This window comes from Haliaeetus albicilla, chromosome 4 (genome assembly GCF_947461875.1).
Source record: "Haliaeetus albicilla chromosome 4, bHalAlb1.1, whole genome shotgun sequence".
Taxonomy (NCBI): Eukaryota; Metazoa; Chordata; class Aves; order Accipitriformes; family Accipitridae; genus Haliaeetus; species Haliaeetus albicilla.
In genome coordinates, this window is record NC_091486.1 from 49337003 (window position 1) to 49362887 (window position 25885).

The 25885-nt window shown below is 38.0% G+C and overlaps 1 protein-coding gene across 26 annotated transcripts in view; it reads right to left on the bottom strand.

The window, feature by feature from the left end:
* KIF1B (kinesin family member 1B) overlaps positions 1 to 25885 on the bottom strand; it is a 98567-nt gene that overhangs the window by 24543 nt on the left and 48139 nt on the right. For 17 of the 26 annotated variants that reach the window (XM_069782518.1, XM_069782519.1, XM_069782520.1 and 14 more), the window contains 10 exons: positions 24856 to 25036; positions 24371 to 24443; positions 11569 to 11662; positions 10642 to 10790; positions 9853 to 10031; positions 8723 to 8860; positions 7711 to 7959; positions 2197 to 2315; positions 286 to 371; positions 10 to 139 (listed from right to left, as the gene is read on the bottom strand). In XM_069782518.1, coding sequence (XP_069638619.1) covers positions 10 to 139; positions 286 to 371; positions 2197 to 2315; positions 7711 to 7959; positions 8723 to 8860; positions 9853 to 10031; positions 10642 to 10790; positions 11569 to 11662; positions 24371 to 24443; positions 24856 to 25036 — 1398 coding nt within the window. Of the gene's footprint in view, positions 1 to 9; positions 140 to 285; positions 372 to 2196; positions 2316 to 7710; positions 7960 to 8722; positions 8861 to 9852; positions 10032 to 10641; positions 10791 to 11568; positions 11663 to 14980; positions 20095 to 24370; positions 24444 to 24855; positions 25037 to 25885 lie in introns of those variants that run through there. The other 9 variants (XM_069782530.1, XM_069782532.1, XM_069782537.1 and 6 more) reach the window with 2 other exon arrangements.

Here is a 25885-nt window from a genome sequence, read left to right on the forward strand (position 1 = left end):
CTTGCTTACCTAGCTCATTCATTCTGTTTATCTCCTCTGGAGGAGTGGTAACCTCCGAATTCTGTCCTTGCCCTTCCACAATTCTTAATTCTTCCAATGACAGTCCAGAGCGAGTCATCGCAACTGAAGAAAAATCACTCTGAAAAATTAAATGAAGTAGCATGTAACAGACTCCTGCAGTTTCTGGTTTTGCCGTCCCCTTCTTCCCCCGCAATACTTAGTCTTTATTTAGAAGCACTAACTACTGCACTCAAAGAAACCTAACTCAATTTTAAGACTTCTTACCTTATCAAAATATTCATTGTCGAATGAAATTTTAGCAGTGCCAGACTGTCGAATACCAGATCCATAATCTGGGGCTTCTTCATCAGCTAAAAAAAAAGAAAAAGAAAAAAAAAAAAAAGGCGGGGAGGAGAGGGGAAAACCCTCAAAGTTATCTAAATGGCAATTCTGATTACAATGGAAACCAGTCCATAAAGCAGAAGAGGCCTGGTTCCAGTCAACCAATAACAGATTAGAGTAAGTGCTGGAAGAAGTCATAGCAGAAATCTATCCGTCACGAACTCAAGTGTGGGAAAATAATAAGACAGGCTATGAATTTTCAACATTAATATACTTAACTTCAGAGGATTTTGAATGCAAAACAATTTTAGTACTAATTTTGATTATTTTTTTACTTCTGATTATTATACCCGAGGTAAATTAACATACTATAATACAACGACCCACGTGGGAACGTATACTTACGTTGATTTAAACTGCCATCTAAAATTCTGTAGCCATAAACTAAGCAGTAACACTAGCAAAGCTTCACAAGTACACGCTGTAAATTTAAACGGCAGTTCTGTCCACACAATCTGCCCATTTAACCTCCTCCTCTTCGCAGAGACTGACAACAATGAGGCCTGGTTAAACACCAGCTATTTTTTCCACAGTAAATGCATTCTTGCAGGAGAAATCCCAAGACTCAGAATGTGTTCTGAAGCTTCGCTTTGGGACCAAATAATGCCATGGCTCTTTTTCAGGGGATGTCCCCAGTTCAATTTCTATTAGCCATGCTGTATTCTATTTATTTGGATGGATAAATAGAATATTTATTTGGAAATATTTGGTCAATGCTAAGGAGACCAAAACAAACTAGAAATGAGATTTTGTACACATTAAACCAGATTTTATTTCATTTGCTGTTTTAGTCCCTGCCAGAGTGATTCTTAGACATCTTCAGAGTCTGAGATTTCATTGTATGTTCCCATGGAGAGTGAAACTTCCAGCGTTACCCTACCTAAACAATACAGAAATGTTGGCAGTTAGCCACTGCTAGAAAGGACAACTATGGGAAGTATCTGTGCTCTCACCAGAATAGATAAGACATGGCTGACTACCAACAGTAAAACTCAACTAGCTCACCTCATACTGTTAAAGTATAGAATATTAGCAGCCGACTACCGGACTGCAGTTAAGCTCTGGCACGCATACAATGGCAGTTGAAAACTGGATGAAGCAGTCACCATCCCCATATGTCTACCCTTCTCTTCTGAAAAGTTGATAATGCTTGGTGATTAAACAGTATGTTAAAGCAGCTTCTAGGTCTCAACACATTTTAGTGAGGCAATGAAATGGAAAACTGCTGCTGATTTCTGTTTATACTACACTGAAAACTGTCAGTTCAGGAAGTGCTTCACATGCTATTCAGTCAGACTATGGAGGAGCACATTTCTGTGCATTTAAAAGGATAGTTTGGAAGGAGCAAACACTTGGTACATTTAACTTTTCTGCAAGTCACCACAACTATCCAACTTGCATGTACCTTTGTCCACTGTTTATACCAGGTGCCAGAAAGAAAACCTTTGCTTTTAGTTAAAAAGTCTCCTGACACTAGTTAGCCCTTTCACTCTTAAAAAGCAGTGTTGCTTTAGTTGCCAGGTATAAACTTCACTGGTCAACACCATCATCTTAAAAGCTTCTGGTCAGTATCATTATTTCAAGATTTATTCACACTTGGTCCATATGATTCACGCTAATTAAAGAATTTCAAAAGCAAGTTAATAATAAAGAACAAGTGTTCTTTGCAACACTAAAATTATTCAGGTTTGAATGTAAGAGAGAATGGTTTGATTTGTTTGCCTGTTTTTTAAAGCTGCAGCTATTCATAGTGTACCAAAGAGTTGCAAGGTAAAGCTCTCAAGAGTATCTCACCTGCTATAGCTTGCACTGCTACTCGCAGAAATCCTCGTACTTCTCCTTTCTCACTAACAACAGCTACTCTGTGAATAAGCGGCACCGGGTACAGTAGATTGCTCAGGTATACAAATGCTCTGGTAATAGGAAGGAAAGAAAACACAAACAGCATTAGGCAATCATCTGCAAAACCAGACTGCAGTATTTGGTTGGCTAATGGGACATTCAAATCTCCAGAGTCTACTTTACTCCATCTATTAGACCTGCACTGTGGTCATGTATCCGTATTGGCCACACAGGGTTCTGCAGCAGTGTCAAAGCTAAATGAAGCCACAAAATTATCTAAATCAGAGTATACTAGAGACACAGGGCTTATATTAGTGAGTTACAAAACATATGAAGGAGACAATTTAAGATGATGGCTTTATAGAACATAATTTTAGATGCACTACAGTTGTAAATGGAGCTGTTAGCAAGATGGTAGAAGTCTACTAAGGAGCTACTGAGTACAAAGAGTTGTTTGAGTTTTCCACCCCATGAGTGTAGTTTGAAGTGATAAATTAAAAGGGAGTTGATCTACTGTGTTCACACAGCCTCAGATATTTTACTGAACGTATAAGAACACTCTTCAAAACAGATTGACTGAATGTTTTCTCTCTTCTCTATTCATTTGATAGCATGGTATACAGAGTAATCAGAAATCCCCAATAAACCATAAGTCATCTCTTAGGTTTCTTGGAAGATTCACTGAGTGAGTATACAGATAGTGAAAGACTCGTAGTCTTCACAGTAAATATCTTTAGGAGTATTATATTTATTTCTTAAAAAAGAAAAAAAAAAAAAAAAAAAGAGAGAGACCAAAAAACAAACAACAAAACACCACAACAGTACTCTAGAGCAATCATTTAGAAATTACAGTTTACAGTAGGAAAAGCAGCATTTAGGCCCAGTACTGGATGATCCTGCTATACGCTAACTTTTAAAGTTACATACAAGTAGGGTCTATTTTGGAACAGTAAGTTAATAAGTTTTATTGTACAGATTTCTAATTAAAGTTAGACTAACATTATTATTTTACATTTTTGCAATGAATCGCAAGAGTTAAAAAACTTTAAATGTTGAGAAGCCTAACAAGTCAGGTAAAGAATGGCTCTCAACAAGGGGAAAAAATGGAAGGCTTTATTTATTGAGCTGTTTCAGAGTTCAGGAGAGTACTGAGATACATAGAAGTTTAACCAATGGTTTTACCAGTCATTAAAGTGACTAACCAATTATGTATGTAATTTTTATGAATTTATGCATCTTAAATTATGCTAAACACCAGTCATTTGTTTAACTGGAGTTCCTTCTTGCAGTCCCTTTTATTAGTCCTCATTATTAAGCATAATTAATTTCTCAAATTTGTAACTGTTATTGTTTAATATTCATAGGGAAAGTCCTGCATGACAAAAGAGGACTGAGAGAGAAATAAAGATCTTCACTGCCTCTGTCTGGAGACATCAGCTGTAGAATTTGTTCCGTGAACACAGCAAGACTGATCCAAACTCAATTCCTTCTGACACATAGCTAAGGACCAAAGTTAGAAAAGGTAAGTGTTTCTCCTTGGGTTCACATGCCCGTTCCCAGAATGAATGAAATGACAAGGTAGTCAAACAGGTGTCAGTTGTGAAACAGAGAGAAAAAAAAAAATACTACTAAAAACCAAAGTGGTGACAAAATGCAATAGAGAAGAGAATGATTAATAAGGCTATAAATGTAGCAAAATGAAATATGAAGAAAACCATACAACAACAAAAAAAACCAACTGCAACATAACACTTGACTAAGATTAGGATCTAACTCCTTTTCAGTCTGCTCCAAAGTGAGGTAAGCACTGATAAAGCAGGGGAAGGGAGAAGAGACTAAATTTAAAGTAACAAAATGAGAAGTTTAATTTTTTTTTTTTCTCTAAGAAAACATTTTCATTTTTAGCTTTGAAATTTCAGGTGGTGCTCATTTGAGAAAGCAGCATCCCACCATACAAGAAAACAGTTCCTCATGCTAACAAACTGGAATTGTTCACTTGGACTGGACCAAGGATGGAGTTCAGGAAGGTACATAGTTATATGCTCAACACGAAAAACACACACAGTCTGAAAACTGCATTTCAGGCTAGGGAGAACAGACATTTTTCCCCAACAGAAAGGAATCTAAATAGCCTTACATTGATATGTATACAGTAAGAGACAGTTTCACTAACTAAAAGAGGCAGTCATTACAGAAGCCTTCCTACTTCAAAGCCAAACTAGTGGCAAGTGAAAGCATTAACTGCATGAAAAACAAAAATACATTTTTATTTGCACAGCTAAAGTTCTGAAGCTGCTGTTCAACATATGACAGCCAAAGCATTCAGCTTTATTAGCAACTACAATTTTGTCACCTCAGTAAAATGACCACCCCAAAGAAAAAAATATTTCTCATCTTCCTTAACTGCCTTCCATCCAGTCCCCTAGCTCATTGCAATCATTTTAACTTAGAGAAAGAAAAAGCACACAATGCAAAAAGTTTTAAGCTTCCTGTTTGGTGAAGAAAATGCTGGATCTCTTCTGTAGAATGGAGAGCAATAGCACATTTGCTGTACAGAGAAAAGAGCTGGTTTATGCAGCAATACTGCCTTCCAGTGCCATTCCATCTGCTTCATCACAAGACAGTACCAAGTTAGGAGTGGATGAAATGTTAAGGTTATCCTCCTCCTCTTCCCACATCTGGGAAGACTCCCACTCCCCAAACATCCTGTATGCAAGTGTCCCCCCACACCTTAGCCCAGCAGACTGAAAGAGGGGGAGCTGTATTAGCAGAAAGATTGGTGAGGTAAAATGGCATACTCACAACAAAACTAGAAATGAAATTTAACAAACACAATTTTTTATAAAAAATCAAAACAAAACCAACAGAACTCAGAATGACGACGGATATTTTTTAAACAAACACACCAATTCAAGATTTAAATAAAATATCCCATAGTCCTCTCCCACCTCCCTTAAAAACAGCAAATGCTTGATATGTCACACCATTAAATAGAATCAGCCTTAAAGACAGCCCAGCATGCCAGAAGAGATGGCTAAAAGGGACCAGCTCTTTTTTTCCTTTTCTTTAATAGTTACAGTACAAATAAAAGACGGTCACAGCACAGAGAGAAAAAAAACAACCTGTGATGCCCAAGGAGTTGGATAACTACATGATCAATTTCTCCTCCTCCTCCTCCCCTTCATGATTGGACTCACTATTGCTCATGAGCGCCCCCCAAAAATATTAAATATTATTTTATTTTTGTCCTACACATTCCACAACATACAAAACAGCACACAGTTAAAAGTGCTAAGGAATTTTCATTTTGTTATAAATTGAACACTACCTTATGCTCAAGACAATATCTATGTAGACGGACATACCCTGTGATGCTTGTAAGTCACACTGCTCAAAAGTAGAATTCTCATGCTGGAAGACACTGAGGAATCAAAATAGTTTCTATTCAGTGGTGCTAAACAGTCTAACAGCTTTCTGCTGACAGAATCAGCACAATAGAAGAACAGAACAGGAATAGAAACAGAACAGAATAGAAGCCAACAACTGGGAAAAAGTCATTCAGCTGTCTACTCAGAGGTAATACACACTGTTTCATTCCTCAATACAATTTACAACCCAAGTAGAGTTCCTTAATATATGCAGCTTACATGGTTCAGGCTAGTACCCTTAACTGCTGCAGCTTCATATGTCTGCCTATAGAGACAGAGCTCAGTATTCTTTTTAATACAAGGAAACGGGAAGCAAGCTGTGTAATTGCCAGGAAGCACGGCTGCTTTCATTATACACTGTATTTGCTCAGCTTGTGTTGTGCTTCCTGAAGAGTTTGTGAAATGAAGATGAATAGCTCAACTTTTTCCCAAGCACTGAAGGTCCTGCTCTGAAAGAACACGCACAACAGGAGAATACGCTGAGTATGCCAGCACTGTTACAAGAAAGCAGCCCTAGCCATTGCAGACAGCACACATACGCTTTAACTAGCTGACAACCACTTCCAAGTCAGTTAGGATGGCTTTCCCAAACTGACTCTTGCGGATCAGATTAGCCTGAAAGAATTAAATTTTATAAAACACATTATCAGACATTGCACGTAAGGGCACAAATTCAGAGAGATCAAAGAGGATTAATGCAATTTCTTGCATCTGTAAATAACTGTAATTTTCATTTCAAAGACTAGATCAAGGAAGTTCCAAGTTTTAATCACAGCTTGTAAATAGATCCACTAAAGACAAAGAATGAGGTTAGACAATACAGCTAAACTGATCTAAAAGCTTGATAAAAGACTGACAAACTCAGTCCCTCATTTTCACAAATAATGCAATCAAGTTTCCTGCATTTGAGGAAACTGCAAAATGATCCCGTCTTCCTGACCATGAAGTCTTCCCTGCTTGCCGTCACAGAAAAGGATAAAACCAAGCTCTGGTCCCTTCTCCTTTGTTCCTCCCTTCTCCCAGCCATGAAGTCTTACCCCATCTTTTGTACAACACCTCTGGTAACCACCTCCCTTACTGTTTTAACAAGTAGATTGGCTTACAGAGTGATCAAATGAGCAAAAAAGCATAATTGGGTGAGTGGGAGAAGAAGAGAGGGGAGCAAAGTCACTAAATAAAATCCGTTTCTTGTCATGAGTAACACGTTTGAGCAAGACTATCTTTGAAGAAACAGTGCAAAGTGCTACATTTTTTTTAACGAAACTTGCTGTCCTTAGGTTCTACACCACAGACTGAAGTCTAATAATGCCTTAATCATATCTAGATTGGCAAAACAGGTAATACTCTAAAATACATTAAGCAAACTTGTTTCAGGAATTCGAGCATGGGGCATGGGGAAAGCGCTGATAAACACCACCAGCCAGTGAATTTTAATGATGATGACCTTTCACTACATAAAACTTGCTACCAAGAGTCATGCATAATCTGAGAAGCCAAATCATCTCAAAGAATACTCTCTTCCTCATCCAGAAAGGACCATTCTTCATTCTCCTCGTGGCATCTTTTCTCTTCAGACACAGAGGACGTTAAATGAGTTTTCAAAAAATGGATTTATTGGAGTGGACTTAAAGACTTTTCACCGTACTCCGAGACTCTTCTACGGGAGAAAATTACATATTGCAATACTATCTCAGCAATCTTGCAATGGCTAAATAGAGCATTCCATAAATAACGTTTAAATACTGTACATAAGCAAAACCACATTCAGTCTATGTTGTGACAAGTTACCTAGAAATAGATTTACTCATGTTGTTGCATCTAAGGGTTATTTTCTCAATTATTATTTAGGTCTTCATGGCCTCTGACATGGGAATTTAAAACTTAATGTTAAACTACACTCATTCTCTGGCGATTCCAATTTATGTATATAGATATTTTGGCTGTCTTGACAGATACTCTATGCAGCACAAGGCAAAGCCATTGCAGTCTACAGCAAGAGCTGGTCCCTTTTGGCCATTCTCACAGTAACCTCACCAACCTTCCCACTAAAATGAACCAAGGGGATCGGTCGTAAAACGGGTCGCGCCCATCATTGAAGAGGTCTGATCCCTCCTCAGTTCCAACGTCGGAGCCAGTATCATCCACAAAGGCCTCATCATCAAAGTCCTCCATCTCATCCTGCTGTTCATCAGCCAGTTCAGTGATGTCGGAGTCAGCCGTGGAGAAAGTGGGGGAGGGCGTGCGATCAGCAAGGCGCTCATTCACGCAGCCATGGAATATAGGGGAGCTAGATATCAGTTAACGGAATACCAATTAACAGAGTGAGGGGAAAGAAGAATGCTTCATTTAACAGCCGTCTGTTGCCATCAGCACAGAGACCACCTGAACAACAAACAAAGGCTTCAAACCATCTGGACTGCAATGAAACGTAAGGGAAGGGATTGCTAATAAAGTCAGGAAAAAGAGCATCCTTGAACTGAGCAGAAAGCAAATGAAAAATGAATATAAACATGGACGAACATACAGATATTGAAAGCGCATCCATTTAGCAGAGCTACCATTCTTATTTCCAACATGTAGCATTTTTGTAAATAAAAATATTGTAAAGGTGCGGCCAACATCAGGAAAGATTAAAGAATCCCATCAGATATTAGGTATTTCCATAGGGTATGACCAAACTATTTGAACCATATGTAAGTAAGGCCCTGGGCCACTTTTCCCCTCAGTTTCCAGTGTTCTTCATATTCTCACAGCTCTGCTCCAGCCACTTTATACAGAATTAGCTAGCTACATTTTTTTTTTTAAATAAACTTGTAACTTACTAAGGGTTCAGTCAAATCAGGTTCTACAAGATTACACCAGAACCGGCAACATTCTAAAGAACATTTTCTACTCTTCACTATATTTTAAGTCTATCAGAAATCCCTGAAAAACAACACACACAACTAACACTGGTGGCCATACAGTTTACAACCACATTCAAAGTCAAAGTTCATCCAGAATTGACAACAGTTACCAGCGTACCAGCAGCTGAGATTATCGTCACATACCTTCCAACAAGCTTGAACCAATGAAAGCGATCATAAAAGGGGTCACTGCCTGTCATTGTGCTTTCACTTTCATCCTGTGTATTCGATGCCATTTCCCCAGCTCTGTCATACATCTCACGCATCAGGTCCAACCTCTGCCTGCATAGAAGAAAGCAGGATTAAAAAATTAAGAGAGTGAATAAAAAAAGCAGAGAACACAAAGTGGGGTACACCGACTTCACCTATACCAAATTACACATAGGAAAGGAAGAAGAACAGAGGAGTTTGTACCACTGAGTTTGGTACTGTACTAATTCTCTGACATGTTAGGGATTCTGAGAAAAATTTTGTAGGTTAAGCCCACTAAGCACAAGGCAAGGTCACTGCAGAAGCTTACGTAAAACTTGGATTTCATTCAAACTTGCAACCATTCTTCCTTTTTTGCATCAGACAATGTTGCTGAGTAATTTAGGCAGGTTTTTTGCATTCCACTCCAGAAACTTTGGCATTTTGTTTTAAAAGCAAACTGATTCCGTTACAGACTTTTATTTATTTATTTATTTATTTATTTAACTGCAGGAAACAAGTGCTTCACACTGCAAGATCCTTCGTCTGGAAGTTATTAGTGGAAAAAAAGTTCCTGAGTCAGTATTTAGAAAATGGGGAAAAGACACATGTCTTTTGCCTATTTGCAAGAATATGATGAAAATAATTCAAATTATAGTCAGAATTTGTGTAGCTTCCATAGAAATAGAATCTTCTTTATTTAAGCTTTTTATTATAAATTATGCCCTATACTACTAGCTTATATAAAAGCAGGTGGAAGGAAACTTTTGCAGTGAAAGGAACGTGGAAAAAAAATTAACGCAGAGATGAGCTGTGATGAGCCTTACTAGATTTAAAAAATAAAATCTAACCTCAAGTTACAAAAATTTAATGTGGAGGCGAGGTAAGATGCTGGAGAACAAATGTACTTGTTCAAAGAATCTAGAAAGCTTGTATTTAAAACATACCACACTGTCTGGAAAGTTGGCATTTAGGAGGACACAGTGAAAAAAATAGTACAGCAGAGAATGAATGCCAAGGGGTGAAATTTTTCAGTGAACCTCCTTGGATATAAAGAAATTTGTTCTCTGGTAACATTTACATACTTAAGTTTTTCCAAGGACCAGTAATGTGTTGCTCCATTCTTCAGATCCTGGACTTCCACAGCTACCACTGTACGGGGGAAAGGCCTATTGTCCCGGGTCTTCTCCAACTCAGTGGGCAAAAGCTCTGGTGGCAGTGGTGAGTAGAGGGTGTCTGTCAGAAGGACAAATTGAAACTGCACCTGAATGGAAAAAGAAAAATTACTTTAGTTCTGAGAAATCATCTATCAGCATCACAAAGGGGACAGAGACCTAACCTAAGGCAACGTATAAAGCCAGTTTAACTTTCATGTCTGAACAGATTCAAGTTTTCTTATGTCACTTTTTTTTTTTTTTTGTCTCAAATTGGCATAAAACATATTTTTCAGCTGAGTACATGTATCGTGCCTTTATTGTCACAGCTAGCAGAGGTCTGGAAAACTATAAACCTAGCACATCCTGCAGCATCCACTTCTCTTGGAACCATGAATGACCACACGAAGTTAAAAGCAAAAAGGAAAAGACACGGCCCTGGGGAGTTGTCCATGTACATGTGTTTATGATACTGACAGGAACAGCGTTAAGGGAAATGAAGAAGAGGAGAATGCATCAACCAGATTTGTATGGGATGTTCATTCAGCCAGAAGTCTGAATCAGAGACTCACGATTTTCTGAACCCTTCTAAATCCTAAACTAATAAGCAAGATACATATAACTTTAAAGACTACAAGTAACTCCAAGCATTTGAAGCAGGATTATACAGTCAAAACTAACGAGTCAGAAAATTCAAAAAACTACTCCGCATGTCCCTACCTTTTTCTTTAACTCTACACTGATTGCATTGGCTTCTTTCAGATATACTGCATTTCCCCAGAGTTGGTCCCTCAGTGAAGTAAACTGATGAAATTTCCACTTCCTGAAAGCCCACTGTGCGAGTTCATACTCATGTCGTGTCCAGGGCACTAGGAAGAGCAAAGAAACAGAGAAATAAAACACTGTGGCTTCTACTCTAAAGCATCACACACAGTACCTAATACTACTGCTGACTGCATCATCAAGTTCTCAACACCTTTTCTGAAAGAGAAGAACAAAAAACAAAAACCTGCATTTTTATTACTCAGTGAGGAAAAACTGGATTCAAACTTCCTCACCACTAGTAATGGAGATATAATCATCAAGTAAGGAGAGTTGGAACAGACAAAATAAATTCTACTCCTGTGATTTTAAATTAATTAACAACTATTAAAGCCAAATACTGAAACAGTGGAATGAAAGGAAGTATTATGGGACTAACAAACCCCATCTACTGTCCAGAAATAGAATTATATAGACATGTCACAGCATGAATTACAAGAATTCCTGTCAAGGAGAAAAAAGAAATTTCAGCATCAAAATAGGGAAACAAAGGCAACAGTATTATTTTGGTTTGAGACACCTGAACTTTTTTTAGTGCCAAGAAGAGATAGATTCCTTCAAATTCAAGACCACCAAATCAAAGCTTATAGTTCAACTAACCTAGTTTGTGCATCAATTTAATTTGGGTACGTATATCTACTGTCCATGTGGAATTTGTTCTATGAATAGGAATTTATCCATTTATGCTGTGAAGACTACAGATCAAGAAGTTATGAAGTGTTGCACAGCTTTCCAAAGCGAGTTTTCTATCTGTTACTAGAGATATTATAGCAACTGTCCCTTTAGGCTTGGCTATATCCAAATTACTTTTAGCTTCAAACTCACCTTCTTCCTCTTCTTCTTCCTCCTCTGTTGTTTCAGCTGCCAAGGATCGTGTCTCTACCTGCTTCTGTAAGGCCTGCAGCTTACTCTCATAGTCCTGTGGGGAGAGAGAAGATACCGTGTAGGAGGACAGACAAAAGCAAGGAGAACAGTTAAGAGAGACTAACACCTCAGATGGAATGACAGACACAGAGAACAAATACATAAAGACATTTCCATTAATGCTAGCAGGTCACATACCAACATCTATTGTTTTAGTACAATCTGTCTTTGAAAAGAGAGAAGACAGAGGCCAATACAACTAAGACAGTAGTGTTGTCTTCTAAAATCATCAGATATACATGCTCGTAGTATCTGTAAGAGGGAAAGGTTTAGGATTTTTTTTTTGCTAAAAACTGAAAAAAGGGGATTTTTGGGGAACCTGCTTGCTGCTTTCAGGGAGGTAGGAAAGAGGAAGAAATAGAGAAAAGTACAGCAATAAGTTTAAAAGGGGAGGATTCAGCTTCATTTGCTCAAAGGGAAGGATTAACAGCACCACTGATTTGCCTTTTGATACAAAAAAATTCATTTCAGATTTTAGAAAAAAACCCAAACATATTTTATTTTTAATTAGATTTTCCTCTTGGGATGTATCACTTTTTCACGTGTATTTCATATATCAGAAGATGAAAAAAACCCCACCACCTTGACAAGTGGGCAGAGAAGTCTGTGCAGAGAGGTTTACCCACAAGGAGCACTTCAACAATACCTTCTGGTGTAAGACCATTTTCTTCCTGTTCAGGATAATCATGGCTTGAAATAAATGCTACTAAGACCTAAAAACCCTTTTATTATTTGCTGGTAAAACAAATACAAATTCAAGATATTTAGAACAGTCACAGTCACTGTGCTCCTTGTCTCAGAGCCTACTTCACTATTATATTTTATTTTTTGAAGATAATCCTTTGGCATATATTACACAAAGTAAACTGGCTTCTCAGGATTTTTATACAAGAGTTGCAACATCAATTCACTAAGAGTGTTACAGAGTTCTTAAGGAGAATTCTTCAGGCCACTCGTCTTGTATTCCAACCTTCTCTCTTCCACAGTTCCCAAACCTAAAATTCTTCTCCAACGCACTGTTTGCAGTAATACATTCTTAAGTCTAACAGCTATAGAAAGCAAGCTTTACACTTTCCTCTCATCCTATTTAAGCATCTCACCTAAACAGCTACATTAGTTTGGTTTTGTACAGCAAGCGTAGTACTTAACACTGCCACAATGTGATTGCATGAAATTTAACACAAGTTCAGTCAGAAAGACCTTTAAACGGTATTTGGAAAGGAGATAAACCTGAAGTACATTGGTTTAAGTTTGTTTAATATTTCCTGGAGGTAGCTTTAAAAAACAGTAGCTGTACTCTTAAGAAATTGCAGGATTTTCAGTACAATGAATTCAATACCCTTGACCTTTAGGGAGAGAAAACTGAACTATTAAAGATACATGGTCTTTGTATGAGGGCTGCATTTTAATTTTCTAACTTCCTCCTGAAATTTTATTTGGCTAAAATGGTCCTTCTTCTTCATGTGTGTCTGCTCCATTCACTCTAAGATAGCTACATACTTACACTGTAAGTAAACCTTAGCCCAGCAGCAAAAGAACTACAGACAAAACATATATCCTTTTTTTTGATACTCCTTCTGAAATTCGTAATGATGCACCAAAAAACTAACCTAGACTTGATGAGGAGTTTCAGACTTATCTACAGTTCTGAAATACCTAGCATACTCTTAAAAATTAACATAAAGGCACTCTCTCTGATCTTTTTTCCCCCATCCATGTAGATAATGCTATTACATTTGAAACCAAGATAAAACAGGTCAGATGTGAAGTGACAGAAACAAGCTTCTCTTACTTGCAAGGAAGGGCAAAATAATTTATTTTCCTGTAGTCTGAAGTAGATAATCTGAGGATGTCATTTTGAGCGGCTAGATTGTAGAAATGAAGAAATGAAAAGCTCTTGAAGTAGTGTTTAAGTAGAATCTTTGATCAGATTCTTTTGGAGAAACTGAAAAGTTGCAGAGGGAATGGTCAAAAATCAGGAGCATTCCACTAGGAAAATTCTACTTCCAGCATGAAAAACCCAGGCACATTAAATTCATTCAAAGACAAAGACCTGCTTCTTGTCTTCTCTATTTTCAGACTTGTGAGCTGAGGAAGTGTATCTTCTGTACATTTACATACCTAGATAAATAAATGCTTAATATAAGGAGACACTTTTTATTGACTCCACACTAACAAACATTAGTTTTAAAACTAAGTAAAAGAATTGAAGTTTGTTTTCCCATAATGAAAAAGAGAAACAGGTACCATTTCCCTAAGCAGAAAAACAGGACTGAAGATTGCCTCCTGGCACTTGATACTATGGTAGTCTTTAAAAATAATTGGCACTGAGCAACAGATGAAGGATGAATTTCAGGTTGGTTCACACAGAAGGTGCACTGACTGCACTGTAAAACGGGTTGGTATGCTCTACTGAGAGATCGGTGGGATCTCCAAGTAAATGTTTCCAGATCTGATTAGTGATAATACACACATAATTGTTAGTACCAATGTAAGGGTGCCTCAACTGCTAGTAAAGAAAAAGCCCCTGCATCTAGAAGCTGCCCTGAAGGTCCATGCCCCAGACTCCCGGGAACCCAATGCATATTGTTGTACAGCTTCAAACCGGTTGATTCATTAGCTCCATGAATGTGGAAAAAGGGACTGCAAAGTTTATTTTGCCCAGGGGCATGGTAATATCTAAAGCCACAATAATCGTGGATTTTGTGAAAAGGGCGGGGGGGGGGGGGTGGGGGGGTGTGTGAATAAAAAAATTCATACACTCAGACTAGGCCAAGCTTTTTAAGACCAGACTGGACTACTTTTTAAGCAGAACACTGTACCATAACAACTTAGATTCTTTGGATGTATGTTTCCTTCGATCTATGTGATGTCTGCAAAGGTACTGTAGTGTGTGCAATTCCCTCCTCTCTCTGAGGTGTACAAAAAAGTCAGTTTCTTTTGTCTTCAGCGAGCAAATAAAGAGACAACAGCCAGCTCTGTATTTTCATCCAGAATTTAGATAAACAGCACACAAGATGGTACAATGGGAAAGCACCGAAAAGGAGTATGGCTTGTATCCCTTTGCACTACAGAAGTCTTTTTTTGTTGTTTTTTTGTTGTTTTTTAATTTAAATAAGACACAAATCTGCATAGGCTGCTTTTCACTTCACAGCAGAAAAAATCAGGGTGGATGGACTTACAAGAATTAGACTGAGGAACAATTAAATAAACCTTTTTAACTCTGCTAGAACAATACCAACCCCAAGACAAAAAAATTGGGACAAGACTGCAATCAAGTTTCATTTCCATTTCACTAAGACAAGTCTGACACTTACAAGAGTATTTCATAGTTTATTGAAAGAGCACTTGTTACAATACAAATCAGTTCTGCTTTTCACAAGGCAGATGCTTGCTCTTAAAACAATCCAAAACTTGTTTTTTCTTAAACAATGGACAGATCTGAAAATCCCATTTAATTCAAAGGCAGCTCACTGCTTTCTTTACAGTACAAATGGGTACACAGCATAGATTTCTCATGTGGCAGCTCCTGAAGTGGTTCAGTGGGAAGTATCCAAGTCAAATTTCAACATATAAAGGATAAAAGAACAAATTTCAACATATAGAGGATAAAGGACAGAGATATTGAAACTATGCTGAATGTACTGATAAAAATAGCATCCTCTAATTTGACAGATCCCTAAATTCAGATTGCTTCAGAAAGGGTATTGAAGTCAATCAGAGGAACATTAGTGGCATGCATTTCCCCCACACCCCCAAATCCACGTGTCCCTAGTGAGTCCTAAAGAATATTTAAGAAATCATCACTATGGCACAGGTGGATACAAGCCAGCTGTCAAAGCACACAGCACATCAGCACTTCGCAATGGCAATTAAGCTTACTAAAACAGCATCCCCATCATTGGATGCCACATTTCCATTAACCTGAAAGCCTTGTCACACAGTCTTCTATGGAAGCAGTTGTATTACTGTTCAATAGCTCCATTAATACAGAACTTGGAGTAAGAGGTGCGTGTATTTCTGAATAGTGCAAGGAGATCCACGAGTTCTCACATTGCTTCCCTTATCAGATGAGGCACTGCACTGTAATTAATATTCAATTCTTAAAGTGGGCAATTATTTTTATAGGACTTTATTTCCAAGTTTCATTTCTGTAATATCCTCCTAAAAGCCAGAAAAAAAGCTGCTTCCTCTGAGCAGACTGGAGTCCATTTTGACATTGACTATCCTTTTTCTTTTTTGTCAAATCATACAACAACAGAATAAGCAGGGTTGTTTTTCTTGTGCTGTGCTAAAACAGTGGGGTAAGACAGACTGATGGCAACCTATTCTTCACCATCATCACCGCCACCCAGGCATTTACAGATACTTCTTCTCAGATTTTTAAGCTGAACTAAGTTGGCAAAAACTTTAGTGTCTAGCGTTAAAAAAATCAAGTAGCAGTTTTTAATCTCATGTCAGTACATGTAGTTGCATGGACTTCAAAATTACTCCATGCTCAATCACGTGGTGATTTCGCACAGGCAGCCACAATCCTCAACAAAAATGGGACACAAGATAAAACTGGTCTTCTCTCATGACCTATCCCATGCAGACTAATTCTGACTCACCTATTCCTACAGAATTGAGAGGATTTTCCCAAGCACGCATTTTTGAGAGTCCAAGCCTTTTTGAGGATATGAAAGAACTCATTACTCTTGACATGCACAAAAACAAAGTGCAATGCACTACTAAACCAGGATTCTAAAATAAAGGCAACAGCAAAATATTATTTGCAGGCCAAAACTCATTTTGCAATTCTGACTCAAGCTCAAAGAAAGTAGTGCTCATCTACAAGGCTTCTTTTCTTTAAGAATCAAGACATTTTTGGACATGATGCTTTATTTCCTTTGTTCAAGTAGGTCAAAGCATGAGACAAATGCAAGTTACAAAGCCATATTGGGACACAAAATTAAACCTGCCATAAAAAAAAAAGTTCCAACTGATGGGACTAGCTCATTCTTTTAGGACAATTAGGGGACTGACTTTGTATCTCCTACATCAGAGGGCCAGTATCCTATCAGTAACACATGTGCAGAGATTTAAGAGTTGACACTTGATTAAACAATATGTAAATGATGCACGGCTGCCATATAACACATGTTGCAACCAGCACCTACACCATGTACAGATGAGGGGAGGGGAAAAAAAATAGGACAGGAAATGAAACAAGATGGAAATTAAGCTTGAGGCACTTCCAACTCATCTACAGCTATGCTGAAACACGCAGAAGTAACAATTACCAGTAGGGCTTATATTGTATCAAAAGATAAGCAACCTCAAGTAAATGAAGGATATTTGTGCAAAACGGCACAAATCATTTAACTGTACAGATACACTGCAAAGTGGACCTATCTTATCAAATGTGGTATAGTAGCCAATTTTGTTTTTAAAATTGTATACAGGTTAAATTTAAAAGCAAAATAAGTCCTCAAAGGTTTAGATTGCCTTATACTTAAGTCCACAGTTTTTCAGAAGTAAGCACAATTTTGTCTTGCACTTTACATAACTCAGAAAGTGTATAATTAAAATTGGGACTCTCCAATTGAGATAAAACCCCAAGATCATAAAGCTTATTCCTGAATCAATAGTTTTTCTGTAATTTGTTTGAAACAATCTGAAGTAGGGATTGCAAGCATTTTTTTAATGGCAAATCACCTGCAAGTATAGACCTCTTTCAGATCAAAACAGATAGTAAAAATTTTAACTTGCATTTTGAGTATGGGGAGAAGGAAAACGAATCTTATTTTCTCTTCAAAGTGACCTTTTCCTTTATTAAAAAAGTCTTGAACCCAGGGTTTAATCCAAGACCAGAGGCACTAATATGAGGTATCACATTTAGGATGAAAGAGTTTAATTCTCCTATCTTTGAGGAGAATTCAGCCAATTCAAAGTAGAGATCTATAAATCTTCATAAGAATAACTATTTCAAGAACATCTCCCAGACTCATGCCCGAGAAAGCTGAAAACATAAAATAAAAAGAATTAGCTTTTTGAGGCTTCTTCCTGCACCATAGTGTTGAAAAATCCTAGTTCCTTTCCACAATCTCTGTATATAATTAAAAACTATTATATTTAGAGATACAATGGGAATTAGAAGGAAGCTTATTTCCAAAGTATTGCTTCAGCAATATATATATATTCTGACATAAAATTCCATTCAGGCAAGTTTAACTGTCACAGCAATTTCATACCAATAATTATGAACTTAAGCAGAAGGAGAAAAGACATCTCCTACTCAGGGAGTAGGACTGTTGTGACCCAATAGCGCTTCTTCATTTCTCTATAAAAAAGCCACATATCTTGTCAGCCAACAACTTTTGGTTTACAGATTATTACTACTATTAAGAATTTGAGTTAAGAGTGGAAAATATTGTTCTGAAGAGCCAGATCAATTTAAAAACAGATGCTCAGTTTCCCTACTGCTAAGAAAAAGGTCACAAGAAACATTCAATGCTATAAACTAAATTCCTCTTTTGATTGTCTACATAAAACACAGGAGAAAGGTAGCACTTTTTAAGTTCCAGACAGTATTTTCAGCATTAGAAAAATACTCCAAGACACACACAAAAAAATGGTAAATGAGCTAGCAGGGAAGTTCTCCCCTCCACATCCCTCCCTCCAAGTCTAGTCTACAAATACAGTTCTTACAATTTTTCAGAATGTTCGTCCAATGTGTTGTTAAAACTGCAACAAAAGTCACATGCAAACTGAACGGGCTGAAGGGCCAGTACCTTGTGTTTGTATGTTGAATTACCCAAGTTCTACCTGGCCAAACAAAACCCAAGACATAAGCAGAGCCAATCCTGGCTGTTTCTCAATGATAAGCCAGAATTGCCCCTGCTTCCCTCCTCCCCCAGACTACTCTTGGCCAACTAGTCATACTGTAGTTTCTCTGCCCGCTTTGAGGTTAGGTGCTGAGAATTGGCGCCTCATTCGTGGGGGCGTCACAAACTGGTTATAGTGGTTAAGCCGGTCAGTCTGTTTTGGGTGGAAGTTAGCTGTATTGCCTTCTGCACTGCCTCCATTGTTGTGATTGCAGTAAGGCTGTCGGTGCTGGTGGATGTGGCGTTTTTGCTGGAAAGTCTGCAGGTCCGGATTCTGCTGCCCGCTGTACGAGTGCAATGATTCAGATGAGCCCGATGTCTGACGCCGCAAGGTTTTTTGAGAGCCATTATTGAGAGAGTTGCTTCTCCAGCGCAACTGAGGTGATGGCTGCTGCTGACTGCTAGGCTGTGACTGTGTGTTTAACTGCTGCCTGTTAATTTGGATATTGTCTTGATTCCTCTGGGGGCCATAAAGATTCCACAGCTGCTGAGGGTCTTTTGAAGCAGCTCTACCTTCTTTTTCTTTGTTTTCATCTTTGTTCTTATCTTCTTCTTTTGGAATTCTAACCTCAATAACTTCATCCTCTGTGATAATTATATGGGTGCCTGGACTCCATGAGTTCCTATGTTTGGGATTACTTTTGAAAGGAAACCGGGGCTTGCGATTTTCAGGTGGAATAAATCGGTGAGGCATATTTTGTCGACGAAGCTGTTTTGCTATTTCCTGCTGCTGCAGATTTTTAAATCGAATCTGTTCTTGCCTCATCCAACGTAATCGCCCACGTCTGAAAGCTGGATCACCTGCCATTAACTGAGAAACACGCTCCTCTTTAGCAAGATCATCATTCTCGCTTCTTTTTAAGTCATCCATGGGCTTCTTATCCACATCCACCACACTGGCAGAGTTTGGAGACTTAGCATTAGGCATGGTTGACTGAGCCTTCTCTGGTGACCCTATCAGAGGTAAAACCTTCTCCATTTTTAGCATCTTATTTCTAAGAACTTTTATCTCTTCATCCTTCATGTTGTTCTGCTTCTTCACTTCTTGCAAAATATCTTCCAATTTGTCTATGTGCACCTTAAGGTCATCCACATCAGTCACTCCTTTACCATTGGCCATAACATCTTCAATTTTCTCATCTCCAACTCCTACTGTATCCCAGACATCACGAGCAACAGCTCGCCATGATTCACGCTCATTTGGATCTTTTTTCCCATACATGGCACAAAGCTCTTTCATTTTAACAATGGCCAGAGCCTCAATCTCCTGCCTAGTGTGCCTGAAGTCATTGAGTGCTACCTCATAGCATATCTCTTTCACAGCCTGAATCTTTAAGTCTGAGATGGTAACCCATTTGGAGTCTTTGCTAAGGCGTCGACGTTGGGGTATCTGGTACATTTTAATAGGCTCTCGTTTCTTCCCACTGCTGGGGAGGCCACACTTTTTTACAATGGTTTGGAGCTTGCTGGGGGGCAGCTTCTCTCTCAGGGAAGTGATCAGTCTCCAACTCTCCTCACACGATCTCTTGTCCGAATCATCCCCACTATCAGAGTCTGCATCCTTTGGAAAAACAAAAATCAAGAAGTGGCCCCAAAATAACCAAAATTAAAATTGTAAGAAAATGGAAAAGCTAAACAAGAAGTAGCAGGCAAAGAAAACTAAATCAAAAATCAAAATAGAACAAGTGATAAGGAAGTCCCTGAAGACTGAGTGTTAAGACATTAAAATCTTCAAGAGTCATGGACTGTCAAAATTGGAGCTCTTCACTAAATTCACACTACATTTAAAAGTCTTGTCATCTCAAAATAGCAGAAATCTAAACTCCTCCCTCCCAATCCCTTTCAAAACCTTTAAACAGATCAACTAAAACCAAGTTCCTGATTAAAAAAATTAAAAACCGAGTGTAAACTGCACTTCACACATGCTACAAAGACATGCAAATCCCCGCCACACACATTTGCCTTGGTGACTGCTGTTGCTTCTTTCAGCAAATCCTCCCCAGGTAGGTGAACACAACAGCCATCATAGAAGATGTCATGAGCAGCCAGAGTAAGTCGGGTTAACACTGGTTAGTAACGTTGCACGTGGTTGCAGGGATGCTCAAGTTTAGAATCCACTTCACTACAATAGCAGCCAGAGAAGTGTTAGACGATAAGAAAAAATGAAACAGAAGCAGCCGAAAGGTTCAGTGTTAAAAGGACTGTAAGTGCCACTATGACAGGTGAAGACAGTGGTTCATACTCCAAGACTTGCTACAAGCTAAAAGGATATCCAGAATCAGAGTTTCAGAGGTGGGTTGTAGTTTGGGGTTTTTTTTCCCATTTGTCACCTTGTTGCTTAGTTTAAAGAAAAAAAACCATTAACAGTCTTGTCTGTCCGAAGAATGAGTTTCAGAAGAATGTAGCAGTAATGACTTTTTTTTTTTTTTTTTTTTAATTGTTTTAAGACAAATTCTCTATTTGATATCCTTGATTTGTCCTCTTCTCAAACCCTAGAGCCTGGAGCTTCCACACATTTGCTAACAGTTACGCGTGTTTTGCTTCTTCATTACAAGTTTTCCACCTTTTGCTAAATGATTTTTAATGAGCAGTGCTTCAGGTTTCCATATGCTAGGAATGTTTGTTCAGGTATACTGCCACCAGAAGTTAAGGATATCCATTATTACTTACTGTAACCAGGAATTAAAGTCAGACTACTTTTCTTTAAAAGATTATTAAGACATCTCTTCAACAAACAAAGTCCTATGTATTATTGTGATCCAAACATCTTCAATAAAACACAGCAGTCGGTCTCTAATGAACCTCTGTCTAACATCCCTATTTTTCACATAGAGAATTCTAATACATAAAAAATCAGGAACAACAACAGCCAGTTACTCTAAAACCAAAGGAAACCCAGGTCATTGACTCAGAACCACAGGTTCCTAGACTTAAAACTTCGGGTAGAAGACCACGAAGAATGCGGAATACAATATAATTTGTTTTGGGAATGATGAAAGGGAGTAAAAGAAATACTGTTCCACCTTATGGTCAACAAGCTCCATAGCCTAAGATTGACATTATTTGAGCTTCTTGTGACCTTATGTATTTTTATTATTAAGAATATTGTAATTATTAAGAATACGTATATTTATTATTAAGAATAGCACTAGAGAATCCACTTCTAGTTTAGGTCAAAATATAAGCAATACACTGGTTTAGAAACAGAACATAAACTCTTTGTGAGTTTACAGCCGACAAAATTTGTGGCCTAAGGACACAGCATCTAACAAACTGCATATTGCAGTGCAAACAAAAGATGCCCTGGAGGAAGACACTGTACAATCTACACATTCAAGGTTATGTCCAGAAAGGCAAAACACGAACTACTCAAACATTAAGTCACAAGTTCCACAGGATTATTCTCATAGGTTACAAAATTACCATATTACTACTTATGGGTAAAGCACGTCTTGCGTACAAATAGCTGATTAAGAGACACTATGTGGTCATTGCCCTATGTGCACTCAGAGGTTAACCAGACCAATTAATAAAGGTATATACCCACATTCTAATAAAGTGGGCACTGCAAAGGCATTATGACCAGAAAACCAGGAAGATAATTTTAGCTCTATTAAACACATTTTCACATTCAATTTGTAAAATGGAGAACGATTATTTCTATTCCCTAGTAATACTAGTAAGGCAAATATATATTAGTTGTAAATTTGGGGGGACAAGAGCTATTATTTATCTTTTTTGTACAGCACATCTAACAAATAAATACCCAAATTGGTTGGAATCTCAGCACAAAACTAAAACAATCTAGTAAACAGGATTAGCCAGCTTCTTATATCCAAGATTATACTCCAATTTAGAACAAGAACAATATTTATATTTCAATATCAGTCTTACATAGCTGTAAGTTAGAGAACCTGATATTGCAGCTGGATACCGCAGCAGTGTAAATACTTTTAAGGTACACAAGCTGAAATGCATTCCCAGATTTCCCAATCATTATTAACTACTGTTGTACAAATGCATTAATCCTGTCAATTCCAGACTCTGCGTACGGTGACGCAGAAATAACGAGATGTGTCAAGAAGTTTTGCTGTCATCTGAACTATTCTCATTAAGCATTGCGATAAGCAGGATACTGCTTAACAGACAAGTGATCTCACTTGATATGATCCCTTACAACTAGGAAAGGTGTCCTTCAGGAATTACAGTGGTAATGCATGTAGGATAGTCTTCCACCTTTGTCCCCTAATTGAAATCAGCAAAACCAAAACAAGCTTAAATCAGCAACTTTATTACAGTATTAAACAACCCACTATCTAAAGAACCTTCCCTTAACCTTAAGTATACGGGAAACAAATGCCCTTCACAACACTTTTATAAACACAGCCTTATTTGAAGCAGTTCCCCAGACAGCCAATTCTCACATCTTTAATTCATACAATAGCTTAGTTTCTGCCCGTCAGCTAAAATTTAACGGAGGGAATTCCATTACTTGCATCTCCTTTGACACATAGCCAAAACTGGCTCAATACTCAAACTATTTTTATTTTCACACTGAAGTAATTTTTGCCATACTACTTTCAGCTACACAAATTTTAACTATAAAATTGCAGAGATAAAACATTACAGTAGTCACATCTTAACTTCCTTTCTGAACTAAGTGGTTCAAAGTCTGCAGCTACTGCTCTCCGTCCAAGAAATTAGTCCCTTGCGATGAAATAATTAGAGATGCAGAAGTCTTTAAGTGTATAATATAACTTTTAAGAAAAAACGATGTAGCTTTTACCGATGGAAGCCACAGTATTTTGCTCTATTCTGGTTTTGGGAGAAGGGGAAGAGCGTTACAGTTTAAAACCCAGCATGCATTTAACCCACAGTTTACGGTGGTCTCAAACTCAGACTAATACTACTACTAATACTAATACCAAATGAATCATGACTTTGAAATTTCTATTAGAATTCAGGCACAACTACATTTGCGTTCTGGCTAAAAGACAACCCAGTCGTTAAAGCATCAGGAGATGCTTTAAAGATGCGTTAAAGAATCAGGAGACTCTGGTTTAAGGAAATCTAGATTTCATTCCTGGGCTTGGTTTTGTTTTTCAATTCACAGGGTGCTTGAAGACTGCATGCATTTCTATTGGTAATGCACTTCAGAAGATATTTGTTGTGAGAAGACTGAAGTCTTCCTATATCAGACTTAATTTATCAGACTTCCTATTTAAGAAACAGGTGGAATGGTGGAATTCCCATTGTTCTGAATGAGTTAACATTCCCTTTGCACACTGCTCCCTAGTCATAACCCCACCATAGGCATGTGTACCATTAAGACCCTTACAAGGAACTCCATGCAGGGGGAGGGAGAAGGGTTAAAACATGCACAATGCAGCAACGTTTTCAGACATCATTCAAAAAAATAAACCTAGCGTATCAATGTTCTAGGAATCTCTTTGGCAGCACAAAATTAGTATGTTCTGGTGATCCAAGACAAAAATAAAAGGCAAACATCCCAAGAAGTAGCTGTTTAGATTACTGAAAAGGAACTTCAACAGACACAGAGCATAGAAATGCCCTTCTTTCAGGTTAAGTTGCAAGAAATCCAACCTGTCCCAACAAGAACTGATTAAAGCCTCTTCATTGTCAATTACAATCTCGGAATTAAAATGAAGGAGCTCACTCACACTCATAATAATTCATTGTAGACACAAAGTATTTGAAAACAAAGGGAGAACTGCATTGTGCAGACAACCCAAGCAGGTTTCCTAAACTTTCAGATAAGCAAGGACAGGAATTACTGTTTGCCAAAGGTATAGTTAATCTGAAGTAAGGACACATACCAGCCTTTGCTGCTCCAACAAGAGATCAGCTTCCTCCTTCTCCTTCTTATACAAAATCTCCATTTCTTGTAATCTGAAGATGAACAAAAGAACAGAAGTAGTCAAAGAGGTCATTATTCTCCTGTTGGCGCTACTTTACACGCACAGCCCACTGAATTACAGTTACAAGAGTAAAAGTCACTCCACTTAAAAGGAACTGCTATTTGTCTATTATAGTACTATAGAAGTGGAACTTCCTGTAAGTTGCACTTCAGTCCTTCACAAGAAGGTTTATAGGGTTAGTGGTAGGTGCTTACCCATTATTTTTAAAGTAGCTAGAGCACTGAAACACTGAAGTAAAATAACAAGGAAGCTTTCTGATCTTTCACAACAGGTAGCAGAGATGCTATGTGGCAGAACCTAGGTTTAGGTTTTGCACAGACACCACTCAAATAACCTACAGTTGACTCCTTGTTTCAGGTAGAAATTTTGAGTTATTTTGTTACCTTTTCTCCATCTCCTGCTTCATGTCAATGCCCTGCTTCTCCAGAAGCTCTCTCTGAGCAAATGTCCAGTCAACTGGCTCAGAGGGAGTCTCAGCTGACGGTGTTTTCTCTCTTTCTGCTCGTGCTTGCTCAGGATGGTTGAATCTGAAGACATGATTTTTACCCATGATGATACGATTTCCTAAGAATAGGAACAGAAGTTAACTCTTTCAGGTAAGGATTCCAAAACTATTGAAAAACATCACTGAATGATTCATCCCATTTATCCTGTTGGGTGACAGAATAAGAGAAGATTGCCCTATAAGGATTTCTGTATACATTCAAGTTAACTAGGTGACAAGAAAAAAAAAAAAGAATGCATGGTTTGTACAGAACAAGCCACTGCTGGTAAGCAGCAGTGCTCATAGAGGACATCATCACCCTCAGGGGTCCAATCTAATATCCCAGCAGAGTTCATCAAAAATTAAAGGACAAACTTGGAGACTGACCAGCAGTTGCAGTAAATAAAACACATCACTAAATTCCATTCCCCTCCTCCAGTGGCAGTGCCAAAACATGGGCAAAAGCCACTTCAGCAGAATTTCCAGCTTGGAAAAACCTAACTTCAAACACTGGAATGCACTGTGCTTACTTTTCTTTAAAATGTGGTTTATATGTTTTGATTTTATTGGCGTCCTAATCGGTGGGATTTATGGAAGGATTTTACAGCTTCTTCTACATTAATGTCAGAAGAGCTGAAGGAATCTAATATTTTACAAGTCTTTCAGCTAAATCCTAGAGATATCAGTTGTCCACAAAGTCTGAAATGTGAGCATGATGGAAGACAGTAAAATGCCTCTGCTCTTCTAGAGAGCATATTAACGTAGTTAAAATTTTAAAAAGGCATTCTAGTAAATAGACCTCCAAAGTAACCAAAATTGTCCTTATCAACATATTACTAAAATACAGGCTCTGAAAGATGTCAGATACCATGTCTATATTCTTCTAGTAACTCAATTATCCAGATGCGGAAAGAAGAAAACCTACTTTT